The sequence below is a fragment of the Humulus lupulus genome, chromosome 8 (assembly GCF_963169125.1).
Source record: "Humulus lupulus chromosome 8, drHumLupu1.1, whole genome shotgun sequence".
Lineage (NCBI taxonomy): Eukaryota > Viridiplantae > Streptophyta > Magnoliopsida > Rosales > Cannabaceae > Humulus > Humulus lupulus.
Genome location: NC_084800.1, coordinates 67,246,747 through 67,259,385, shown reverse-complemented (window position 1 = coordinate 67,259,385; position 12,639 = coordinate 67,246,747). Strand labels below are relative to the sequence as shown.

The following is a 12,639-nucleotide window of genomic DNA, read 5'->3' as shown; positions in this document are numbered from 1 at the left end:
GGAGATCCCAAGATCTAGGTTCAATGGGACAACCTAATTATATAAACCTTGTAAGATCACTGTGGGGACTAACCCTACCCATTCTATTGATGAAACAGTGATTCCCGTTGTGGAAAAAGGATAAGCATTAAGCTTTTAATGACCCTTATGCGTCGGAAGTCCGAACAGGGCAATGCGGGATTGTTCTTAATTAAGAGGTCACCTATGTGAGAGAGAAGTGGGGCTGCTTCAAATGAGAATTGTGGGGGCTAAATTCTCTAAAACCTCTCGCAGAACCAGGCGGATGTTCATGGCCAAAATGAACATAATCATGAGAACCGATATGATGCCAGGAAGATATATGTGTGAGATATATCATCATTTACATCAACAGCAGACAGTTCAAAGACATCGCGTCCACTGATCAGCTAGTAAGGTAAATATATTTTCACAAGGGAAGGTTCAAAGGTTAACATCCACCTATCCTATGCAGGTGTCTACCGTAGAATTCTATCACCGTGTTGAGTCGAGTCGAGTCTTGTCAATTCATTGTGAGTCTTTTCTCTGTGTATTCCTTATCGTTGATCAATTTCATTCATGTGGGGATTGTTGGAAAAATTATATTTTATATATAATAAATAGCCAATTTAGGCTAATGTGTGAATGGAAAATTGATGCCTTAAATGTGGTCCATTGATAGCTGCTAATAAATGCAAATTTGGTCAAGGATGTAATCACCGTAATAATGGTGAATATTCTGATTGATATCAGAAATTATGGTAAAGATTATGATTGATCAATATCACTAATTTTGTGGGATTTTTGGCATTAATTCCCTTGTGTCCACACTTGGTATTCCACCCCATATGAAGCCTATAAAAGGAGGCTTCACCTTTCATTCTAAAGACACCAACAAATAGAGTCACTCACTAAAAAGCTCTCTTGTCTTCTTCTTCTTTGTTTTTCGTAAGTCTTAAGGTGATAGAGTGAAGGTATTAATTCGAGTTCGCTGGAGTAGTGAAAGTGGTGTATTCCTCTACTCGTTAGTCATTGTATCCTGGGAAGTGGTTGCTCACGTATCCTCTAACACCAATCAGGTAGAGGGGGCAAATCTGCTTTAAAGAAAGCATGTTTTACGTGCCTCGGCTTTCTTTTCAATTACCAGTTTTATAATTTATTTTTTTCTGTTCTTCAATTAAAAATATATTATTATGTTTGTTAATTTTCTCCATACTCTTTATTTAAATTCTAACAATTCGTCCTCATTAAAGATCGCATTTCTAGAAATATACACTCTTCCTATAGAACTCAAACATTTATACCCTTTAAAAAATTCACTATAGCCCAAATTGAAACACTTTAATGAGTGAAATTGGAACTTATGGGTTTGATATCGTCTAATGCAATTTTAGCATTAAAGATCGCATTTCTAGTGCTGCCAAACACTTTTAGCATGCTATAATCAGGCCTTTTCGTTACAATGTTTCAAAGGGTGATTTATCTTTTAGTATAGGAGTAGGTACGCGATTTATGAGGTATACAGATGTTTGAAAAGCATCAACCCAATACCTATATGGCATACTCGCTTGAGCTAACAATGTAAGTCCCATTTCGACAATATGTCGATGTTTTTGCTTGACTCTTCCATTTTGAACCAAGGTATGAGGACATGAATGTTGAAAAAGAATACCACTCTCTTGTAGGGCCTTATTAAAGGCTTGAAACTCACCACCCCAATCAGCCCTTAAAGCTTTGATCCTTGTTTCAAATTGATTTTTAACAAAGGATTTGAACTGAAGAAAAGCACTTAAAGCATCAGACTTATGTTTTAAAGGGTATAGCCATGTAAACCTACTAAAATCATCTATGAAGTGTATGTAAAATCTGTAGTTTGTGTTAGACATTATGGGAGTAGGACCCCATATGTCTGTGTGGATTAACTCTAACACTTTTGTAGCTCTACTGACAGATAATTTAAAGGGAGTGAGTTTAGTCAATTATATAGACTCTAAAAATATAGATTTTAGTGGTTGCGCTATTGAGTTCTGCCTAAAGACTTGGATTCACACGCGAATGGTTAGTATGAAGGAGTTTTGATGTGATTAAAGTATGGTTATGATGGTAAGATTGGAGTTAATAAAGACTCCTTATGAGCATGGATCTCTATGTTGTAGCATGGTTCTTCCTTGTCAATTCTAGAATTTGATTAATATAAGATGTGTCCACCTAAATGTGTGCTACCACTATTTGGGATACTTAGTTACTTATATGGAATCATTGCTTTTAACATGTCTTTGGACACTATTGTGCCTTGGGGTAGGCCTTGATTAAGGTAATAATATTTGTAATGGCAAAAGAAATATGAAAAATTAAGCCCTAAAATCCATTTGTTAAAGCAAGCAATTAAAATATGTATATATAATAAATAAAATTTAAAAGAAGAGATAGAACAAGCACTTTAGATATATTTACTCAAGAGAAGTATAGCAAACGTACACTAAAAGATTGGGTCCTTAGCATGACCCATCATGGCAATTGACTTCGTTGTTCAAACTGCGAGGTTAAGAATAGAGTGTCTCTCTTTTAGTTTTGTAATCCTGGCTTTGTAATTTTTTAAGTTATTAATAATAAAGTTTTAATTTTTTCACATTTTTTTTTATAGTTATTGTTTTATAATTTTAGTGTTTACACATGCTAGACATATTTGTAAAACTTGTTCTATGAATGTGCAGTCACATTTATATATTAAGATTATAATAAAAAATTGGAGTGTATATAGTATAATTAAAATAGCCCAATAAACAAAAATGTGCAAATGAATATATGACTATGTATGTGGTAGAGTAGGTAGTGTTATTAAAATAGCCAATGTTCTTTATTCCTACTTTGTAGAGATATAATGCACTATTGATTTATAGTTTAGCTTGTTTAAACTTAACAACCCTTTTTATGATGTGGATACATTATCAAATGTAAAGAAATGGTTGGCTGACAAATTCTAAATGAAAGATTTGGGAGAAGCGAGCTATGTTTTAGGCATTAAAATTCTAAGAGATAGAAAGAACAAGCTCTTGGCACTTTCACAAGCAAATTATATTGATAAAGTACTTGAAAGATTCTCTATGGAAAATTCAAAAAATGGTCAATTGCCGACCAGACATGGAATTACTCTTTGCAATGATCAGTGTCCAAAGACACCACAAGAGCAAGAGGACATGAGAAAGTATCCCTATGCATCGGCTGTAGGGAGCCTAATGTATGCAATGTTATGTACTAGACCTAACATATGTTATGCAGTAGGGATTGTCAGTCGTTATCAGTTAAATCCAGGTTTGGAACACTGGATTGCGGTGAAACATATTCTCAAGTTTCTCAAGAGAACGAGGAACTATATGCTAGTATATTCGGGTAGTGACCTCGAACCTACTGGATACACTGACTCAGATTTTTAATCTGACAAAGATAGTAGAAAGTCTACTTCTGGGTTAGTATTCACTCTTGGTGGTGGAGCAGTTATCTGGAGAAGAATTAAGCAATCCAGTATAGCTGATTCAACCATGGAAGCTGAATACATAGCAGCTTGTGAAGCAGCTAAAGAAGCAGTTTGACTGAAAAAGTTCTACATAGATCTGGAAGTGGTTCCAGAAGTAGAGAAACCACTTGTTCTTTACTGTGACAACAGTGGAGCAGTGGCTAATTCTAAAGAACCAAGAAGCCACAAGAGGGGAAAGCATATAGAGCGCAAATACCACTTGGTCAGAGAAATCGTACATGGAGGAGATGTGTCCATTCTGAAAATCGCATCAGAACACAACCTGGCAGACCCATTCACGAAGACGCTTCCTGCAAAGCAATTCGAGGGTCATGTACGTAATATGGGATTGAGAGAAATGCCTCACTTGCTTTAAGTACACGTGGAAGATTGTTAGGAGTGTGTCCTAAAAGCATGTAAAAGACATTTATTATTTCGATGAATAAATAAATACAATGGTCTATTATTGTTATATTTAGATTTTTAAATTATTGTTTGAATAATTTTGTAAATATCAGAAAAATTCTATATTCATTAATGAGGATGTGATCTTGTATTAGTACGAGAGAATTAAGATCACATGAATGAATAAAAATAGTCAACAACAACAAATTAAAGTTAAGGAATTCTTTAATTGGGGTTGTAAATGAAGTTTGCTGAGTATCATGATGATACAAATAATCTAGATTCGGATTATTGATGTGGTAAGACATCTCGGTAAATGTGCTTTCTATAATATGATTATATATGACATGGACCGATATGAATAAAAGTCTTTACCCAAAAACCATTTAACAATAAAGACTTGTAATTCATATCATAACTGATGATCATTTATAGATCAACCTAAATCTTTACCTAAGTGTTCATGAACTCCTGTTCATGTTTATTAAATCTTTTGATTCATTCATTAAGGTCTCTTCATAGAATGAGGCTAATGACTTTTGTTTTGGAGATTTAATATCATGGATGGTTGGAAACATGTGAAATTCCGTTTTTTTATGATTACCAACTTAATTATTTAAATTAAATAATTAATTGTTAAATTGTTACAGAAATGTTTAAACAGATACCAAGACTGTTTGAGCAGATTCCAGATATGTTTAAACAGTTTGTGACCAGAAGATAAAAACGAACATAAAGTAAAGAACACACGAATTTTTACGTGGTATCAACAATCTTTGCAGATTGCTACTAGTCCACGAGGCCACGCCCAGAGAATGAAATTTATTAGAAGAATATCTAAATGATTACAAAACCAAATTGACTTATACAAATAAAGACTCCCTCTTGAATTTGTCGCAACTGTTTTAATCTAAACTTCTAATCAAATTTCTGAAGTGCTAAGATCTTGAACTCCCTTCAAATCATAACACTTGCACTTTTCCTCCCGAAAAGTGACTCACGAACAAGACTTCTCCCGAAGCTTGATGACCAATGTCCAAGTGTGTTCAACCTGCACAATTAACACAAAGGAAAACAATACAGAAGTACACTGTAATAAACCACTAAGAACTTGCTGGACTCAAGTTCTTCACATAATAAAAAGTCTCTCTAAAACTTGAAAAATATTTGGAAAATAATACCCAAGAGAGATCATAAAAAACCAACGTCCTAAGGATGATTATATACATTTTAGAATCCCTTTAGGTCGTGGAAAACAAATCAGAAATCAAAACAGCCAATAAATGGAAAATCTTCCAAAACAGGAAAGTCATAATCTGTTCAAACAGACTGGCAATCCGTTCACACAGATTCATTGAACCTGGACAGTTTTTCAACCCAGTTTCCTTAAATAAATAAGGAAACAATATATCCTTTATGATTGCAAGCTGTACACGAATTCTGGGCAACCAAATCAGATAAATAAAATAAATACTAATAATTTCCAATTCAAGAAAAAGATAATCTTTTATAGGAAAATATATATATTTATTTTATTAACACATAAATAAAAATCTGAATAAAGAACACATTTCACCAAAACAAGAAACTACCCATTTTCGAAATTCACCACAAAATATTACAAAAGAGGAAACTACTAATTTCGAAAATACCCTTTTAATTAATTTTGTCTTTATTATCAAAAATGCCAATAAAGGATTTTACAACATGTATCAACAATACAGAATCTAATATTTCCTAACGGATCGTATATTAGTTCCCTTAAGGGTTAATTATGGAACTGAATGATTTTGAGCTCAAATCTATAATTAGATTATAGATTAATTATTCACTAGTGAATTCATGGTACTTAAGGAATAAGAAGTAAATTAGAAAGGTAAAATGATAATTCTTCCATTCTAATTTATGAACTAATTAATTAGAGGGTTGAACTATTGTAAGATGGTTATATCAATGGACGACTTAAGATAAGATTTCTGTAAAAGTATATCTATAACATAAGGAGTACAATTATGAATGTATAGTGGAGAAATATCAGAATTAATAAATTAACTATTATAATTAAAGAGTTTAATTATTTAGTTTCAATTTATTGGAGTTTAATGTTATAGGTCCATGGTCCCCGAAATTGCTCAAACAAACACTGACACATGTAAATACAAAAATGGGCAAAATGACTTATTTGATAAGTAAAATATTTTTCTATGCATCAAACATAATTATTGTATCATTATGTGTAATTAATTAATTGAGAATTAATTAATTATTTGATTTAACAAAAATATAATTAATTTTGAATTAATTTATTTTTTGGATTTTTGGTATTTAAATAATAAGAAAAATTGGAAAAAATCACATGCCATCCCTCGCATGTGGTACACGTGTAGCACAGTGCATAGTCACTGTGCTACACGCATAAGAGGCTCTTGGTAGTTTCTTGGTTCCACAATTTTAGTTATTTAAATATTAAATAAATAATGAGATATTGTAATATGATTAAAATATTATTATTTAAACATAATCTGATAACTGATTAGTTATTTTCAAATTGTTTAAAATAACTAATATTTTATTTTTAATATATTGGATATATTAAATATAGGATATCACTTTTTCAGAACGATACTTTTCAGGGATAGAAAAATATCGTGAAGTCTCTTTGAGAGAAAGAGAACAATGATACAAGCATAGGACACTGTTCTTCACAAACTTAGGTCCAAACTTTATCAGATCTCATGTGATGAGAACATCTGATAAATAGATTTTGCCTATTATTTTGTATAGCGAGCCCACACTCGTTCTTTGTGTGTTGAGAACATTTTGGAAGATCTTGGTGTGAGATCTCAAGGATTTTTGCCATACAAAAAGATAGCAGCAAGGAAGGACTTGAGGTAATTTTCTATTCATATATTTGATTCAATATATGTATGCATGTGAAGAAGTAGATCTAGAAATCTTGTGGGATTAAATTAACTATTTTGATTGTTGTTCCGCTGCGTATAATCTCTGATTTGATCTATAAAAACCAACAGGTTGGCCAATAGTATCCGGTAGTTAACGCCCTATTGCTGAGACTTCTTGAACTTGAGTGGTTGTCGCACTCACCTTCATGTAACTCTGTAAGAACATAGTGTGTTTCTGCTAGAGTGAGACACCTAAGTAAGGGCCCAAAAAATGATCGTTTGTACAATTTGCCATCATATAAAGTGAACCTTGCTGCCTTGGCTCTAATCTTTCGAGATTCACTCCTGTCTTGCGGGAGTGTGCCATCAGTCAGATATTGGATTATGGGTGTCATCCAACTGATGTTCTCCGACACATCCTTGACTTCTTCTTGAGGTTTCCACACCACTGGCCACTGTATGTAGATGACTGGAATTGTGACTCCATTCTTGGTTTGAATTGTTGACTCTAGGTTGGCTAGTGCATCAGCATGACTATTTTCGATCCTTGGCACTGGATTGATGGATATTTCTGTGAAGCTTGACAGTCTTTCTTTTACAGCCTGGAGGTACACCACCATTTTTGAGTTTTTGTCCTGGTATGTACCATTGAATTGATTGACTATAAGTTGGGAATCTGACGTGATCTCGAGAATCTTGATATTCATCTCCTTAGCAAGATCGAGCCCAACAATGAGTGCTTCGTACTCAGTTTCATTATTGGTCGCTTTGAAGTCACACTTGATTGCTTGTTGAATGACATCTCCTTGGGGTGAGGTCAGAACAACTCCTAAACCGCATCCTCTACTGTTGCTCGAACCATCTACTGACTGCTTCCACTTAGAGTCAGATTGTTCTTTCAAGCACAACAACTCTTTTTCTGCTTGTACCTGCATGTCACTAGAAAAATCCGCAATAAAGTCAGCTAATACCTGAGATTTGATTGCTATTCTCAGTTGGAATGTGATGTCGTATTCACTGAGTTCCACTGCCCACTTGGTGAGTCTTCTTGAGAGCTCTGGCTTATGCAGGATATTGCGAAGTGGATATTGAATCAATACCACAATAGGGTGGCATCAAAAGTAGGGTCTGAGTTTGCGTCCTGCTGTGACAAGTGCTAGAGCCAACTTCTCAATTTGGATGTATCTTGTTTCTACGTCAAGAAGAGTCTTTGAGACATAATAGACGGGTTGTTGCCTTCCTTCCTCTTCTCTGATTAACACAGCGCTGATTGATGTCCCTGAGATGGCTAGGTACATGTATAGTGATTCACCATCTTTTGGTTTCGCTAAGAGTGGAGGTGAGGCGAGGTATTCTTTAAGTTGTCTAAGTGCATCTTCACATTCCTCTGTCCACTCAAAATCCTTTGTCTTTCTAAGTGTCGAGAAGAACAGATGACAACGTTCATAAGATTTTGAAACAAAACGATTGAGTGCTGCTATTTTCCCAGTTAGGTGTTGGACGTCTTTAACTGATTTTGGCGATTGAATTTTCTGTATGGAGCGTATTTGATTTGGGCTTGCTTCGACTCCTCGCTTTGTGGCTAAGTACCCTAGAAATTTTCCTGAAGAAACACCAAAAGAACACTTGGCAGGGTTGAGTTTCATATTATATTTTTGAAGTACCTGGAATGATTGTTTGAGATTATCGAGGTGGTCTGCTGCTGTTAGAGACTTGATGAACATGTCGTCAATATATACTTCCATTGACTTTCCTAGCATGTCGGTGAACATCCGATTAACTAATCTCTGATATGTTGCACCAGCGTTCTTAAGTCCGAACAGCATGACCTTGTAACAAAAGGTTCCCCGCTCCATGATGAATGTTGTCTTCTCTTGGTCATCTGGTTTCATAAGGATCTGGTTGTACCCGGAAAATGCATCCATGAAGCTAAGGAGCTCATGTCCGGCTGTGGCATCGACAAGCATGTCGATGTGCGGGAGCGGGAATGAATCTTTGGGGCACGCCTTCTGAGGTTTGTGAAATCAATGCAAATCCTCCACTTCCCATTCTTTTTTCGAACGACAACTACATTGGCCAACCAGTCTAGATAATTGACCTCTCTAATTGATCCGATGTCGACGAGCTTTTGAATTTCTTCGTTGATCACTCTGTTATGTTCCGGAGCAAACTTCCTTCTTTTCTGCTTGACTGGAGGGAAGTCAGGGTCTACCTACAACTTATGCATAACAATGTTAGGGTCTATACCCGTCATATCTTTGTGAGACCAAGCGAAGCAGTCATGGTGCTTAATAAGAAATTCGATCAATCTGGCTCGTAATTTTGGTGTGAGTTTGGCTCCAATTTGAACTTTGTGCTCTGAGAATTCATTGCTAATGCTCACTTCATCAAGCTCCTCCATGTTAGGCTCATTCAGGGCAATCATTGTACTTGATTGCTGTAGTTGCTATAAGGTGGGATGTTTTTCTTTCAAAGTGCTCTGATAACAGTCTCGCACTATTTTTTGTGCCCCGATATCTGCTTTACTCCCCATGGTGTTGGAAATTTTGCCACTGGGTGGTATGTGGATGGAAAATCTTTCATCTCATGGATCCATGGTCGGCCAAGGATGGCATTGTATTAAGAAGGGAAATCAACAACAATGAACTTGGTCTGGAGGTTTACTCCTTCTGCCCAAACATGCAGTTTGATTTCTCCAATCGAGTGCTTCTCCTCACCATTGAACTCGATTAGGACTGTATATTTTTGGATGATTGTTGACTCATCAACTTTCATGTCCCTGAGAGCATTGAGGAATAAAATGTTAGCAGAACCTCCATTATCAATCAATACACGTTTAATGAAACAATTTGCAATATATAATGAAATGACTAAAGCATCATGATGAGGGTGAAGCAAATCTGTGGTTTCGTTATTGACAAAGCTGATGGTTTGTCCAGCGACTGTCTCTGGCTTTCTATGCTTTCCTTGGTTGTTGACGGGTTCACGTGCATGACGTTTAGCTGCTGAATACGTAATACCACTAACTTCCAATCCTCCTGAAATCACATTCACGGTCCTTGCATTTTGAGGGGGTTCGGGTGGATTTTCGTGTCTTTCGTCCCCTTCTGCTATGGTTGCTTTGCCTTTATCAGAAAGGAAATCACGTAGTTGTCCTCGGCGAAGGAGTCATGCAACTTCAAACTTGAGTGTTATACATTGAGCTGTGGTGTGTCTGTGATCGCTATGAAATTCACACCATTTGGTCATATCTTTCAGAGCTTCTGGCTTTTGAATCTTTCCAGGCCACTTGACTTTATTTCCCATGCCTTTAATCACAACAACCATATCAACATGGTCTATAGTCAGAGTATATTCCAGAATTGGTGCTTTGTCTTAGTAGCTTCTAAACCTTTGGGATGATTGTCCTTTCTCTTGATAATCACGAGATCGTTGTGGTGTAGCTCTTCCACCACCTTGAAATGGTCTGGATCTGTTGGTTGGATAAGGTTCAACATGATAAGATGACTTGCGCTCTACTAGTTTTGGACCCTAACTCTCACGAGAATTTGAGTAGTTGGAGATCGATTGTCTGTTAGACTCGTCTTCCTCCCATTTTATTTGAGCCCATACTTTGGCATGAACATCCTCCATTGTCCTGCAAGGAAATTTAGTTAGCTCTTTATAAAGGTCAGATTCTACCAGAAGGCCTTTTCGGAAGGCTGTGACGGCTGTGTCCACGTTGCATGCCGTAATTGACACCTTCTCAGCATTGAACCTTGCTACATAATCTCTTAAAGATTCATCCCATCTCTGCCTAATTCTGTAGAGGTCATCTGATAGATTCTCCAGTTTCCTACTACTAGCAAACTGCTCTACAAAAACATCAGTCAATTGAGCAAATGAAGCAATAGAATTATTAAGCAAGTTTGTATACCATTGAAGGGTTGGGCTAACTAGACTGGACCCAAACCCCTTACACATACACGCCTCGTGCAACTCGCGAGGTATAGCGGCAGTAAACATCCTCTACTTGTAGCTAGTTATGTGGTCATTGGGATCAGTCGTTCCATCATATATTTTCATCAGTGGGAACACAAACTTTTTTGGCATTTCCACTAAGGCAATGGCATCTACAAAGGGTGAATCTACAAAGCTGCTAGGTAGGCTCTTTTTAATGGGAGTTGGCACCCCTGGAATTCATTGGATCATGGCCTCCATGCTTTCTAGTTTCCATGCAATTATTTGTTCAATCAACTCTTCTTGAGTAGGTGTAACATTCTTTCCTGCATCCACAATACAGGGTGTTAAATCAATAGTCATATTATTTGGTACAGCAAGGGATTGTTGGTTTTGACAGCTTTCAGAAGTAGTCATGTTGGTTAGGTTGACTGCTGGTGGAATAACTATTGGAGGAATGACTGATGAGTTGACTGCTGGAGGAATGGCCGATGAAGTTGATTGTAAACCCACATTCTGATTGACCATGTTGGATGTGGTTGTTTGTTGTCCGACCGCGACGGTAGTTGCTCCCAATGCTGATGGCTGTCCGGTCACTTGGCTTGATCCTCCTATTGGGGTTGTGTTAAGTGATTGCATTGGAACAATTGGAACTTGGAATCTTCCTCGACTAGCACCTGGTGTTGTTATTGAAGCAGTCAATGACTCAAGTTGGGCCTTCAGCGCAACATTTTCCTCCATGAACGATGCATTTTCTCGTTCCATTGCTTGAGTGCGCTCCATGTTCTCCTTCATCTAAGCTGTAAGAGCGGCGAGTTGGTCACAGACATTGGGCTGCTCCACATTGATCTCTCCTTCCTCCATATGCTCTGCCATTGTCCTAGTGGTGGTTGACTGAATGGTAAGAGTCGAAACACTTTGCTCAGTTGCAACTTGTTAAGGCCCCACGGTGGGCGCCAAATTGTAGATGTTGAAATCCACAATCGATTGAAGATGATTGTATGCGGGCACCGACAACCTGTAGAACAAAGAAGAGAGTAACTAGGAAACCTTGGGACACCAGGATGGTGCCGGCCGAAGGGACTCCGACGGTCAAGTCAGTAAGATTATTAATAATGCAATAATGAGAAGGAAAATGAATGACTGAGCTAAGTTACCACCTATCTTGACTGCAAAAATAAGTATGTAATTTAAGAGAGAAAGAGAGTGAACTGTACATGAGAAGAGTTGTGATGATTCAGATTGATCCCCCCCTCTCAGTGACTGAGAGTGGCTTCTTATAGGCAGCTGTGGAAGAACGTTACTCATGATCCCTCCTTCTCCTTTGGAAGCGCTCTTTTCCTACTTTATGAGGGAGATCATTATCCTCGTGGTCAGTTTGACTAACCATTTCTCAGTCCGTTTGGATGAGTGACAAGACTTAGTCTTGGGTGTGGGTCGGATCATTGAGTTAAATGTCGGGTCATGGGTAATGTTAACGTATGACTTGACCATATTGTTTTGGGCCTATTGGACATGGCTTTGTGATAGTACCATTTAGGAGTCAGATAGCCCAATCCGGTCTTATTTGAGCATTCTTTGTCGATAGCGCATGTGTGCCGACATATGACATTGGGCCTGAGCCCAATTTTGGCCCCTACAATCATTGTCTATAATTTTAATAAAATCCGGTTCACTTTTTTTTCTTCAATATATAATAGAATGAACTACAGTTTTATAACATATATAAATATTTATATCAATAATCTTTACATATATGACATCTAAACATAATATTGACATATATATATTTACATGGCTACATGACATATATATAAATTACAATAATATTTAAAAATAAATTAATAATATAATAAAATAAGAATAGAAAAAGTCATAGTG

General features: G+C 36.6%; 2 protein-coding genes across 2 annotated transcripts; both read right to left on the bottom strand.

The window, feature by feature from the left end:
- Nucleotides 1-1,454: 1,454 nt before the first annotated feature.
- LOC133795541 (uncharacterized) lies at nt 1,455-8,711 on the bottom strand. The gene is made up of 3 exons (XM_062232992.1): nt 7,971-8,711; nt 7,022-7,880; nt 1,455-1,843 (listed from the first exon to the last, which is right to left on the bottom strand). Exons 1-3 carry the CDS (start codon nt 8,709-8,711, stop codon nt 1,455-1,457), a joined length of 1,989 nt encoding a protein of 662 aa, XP_062088976.1.
- A 727-nt stretch (nt 8,712-9,438) lies between these two features.
- LOC133795540 (uncharacterized) lies at nt 9,439-10,824 on the bottom strand. The gene is made up of 3 exons (XM_062232991.1): nt 10,362-10,824; nt 10,056-10,127; nt 9,439-9,944 (listed from the first exon to the last, which is right to left on the bottom strand). Exons 1-3 carry the CDS (start codon nt 10,822-10,824, stop codon nt 9,439-9,441), a joined length of 1,041 nt encoding a protein of 346 aa, XP_062088975.1.
- Between the last annotated feature and the right edge of the window lie 1,815 nt (nt 10,825-12,639).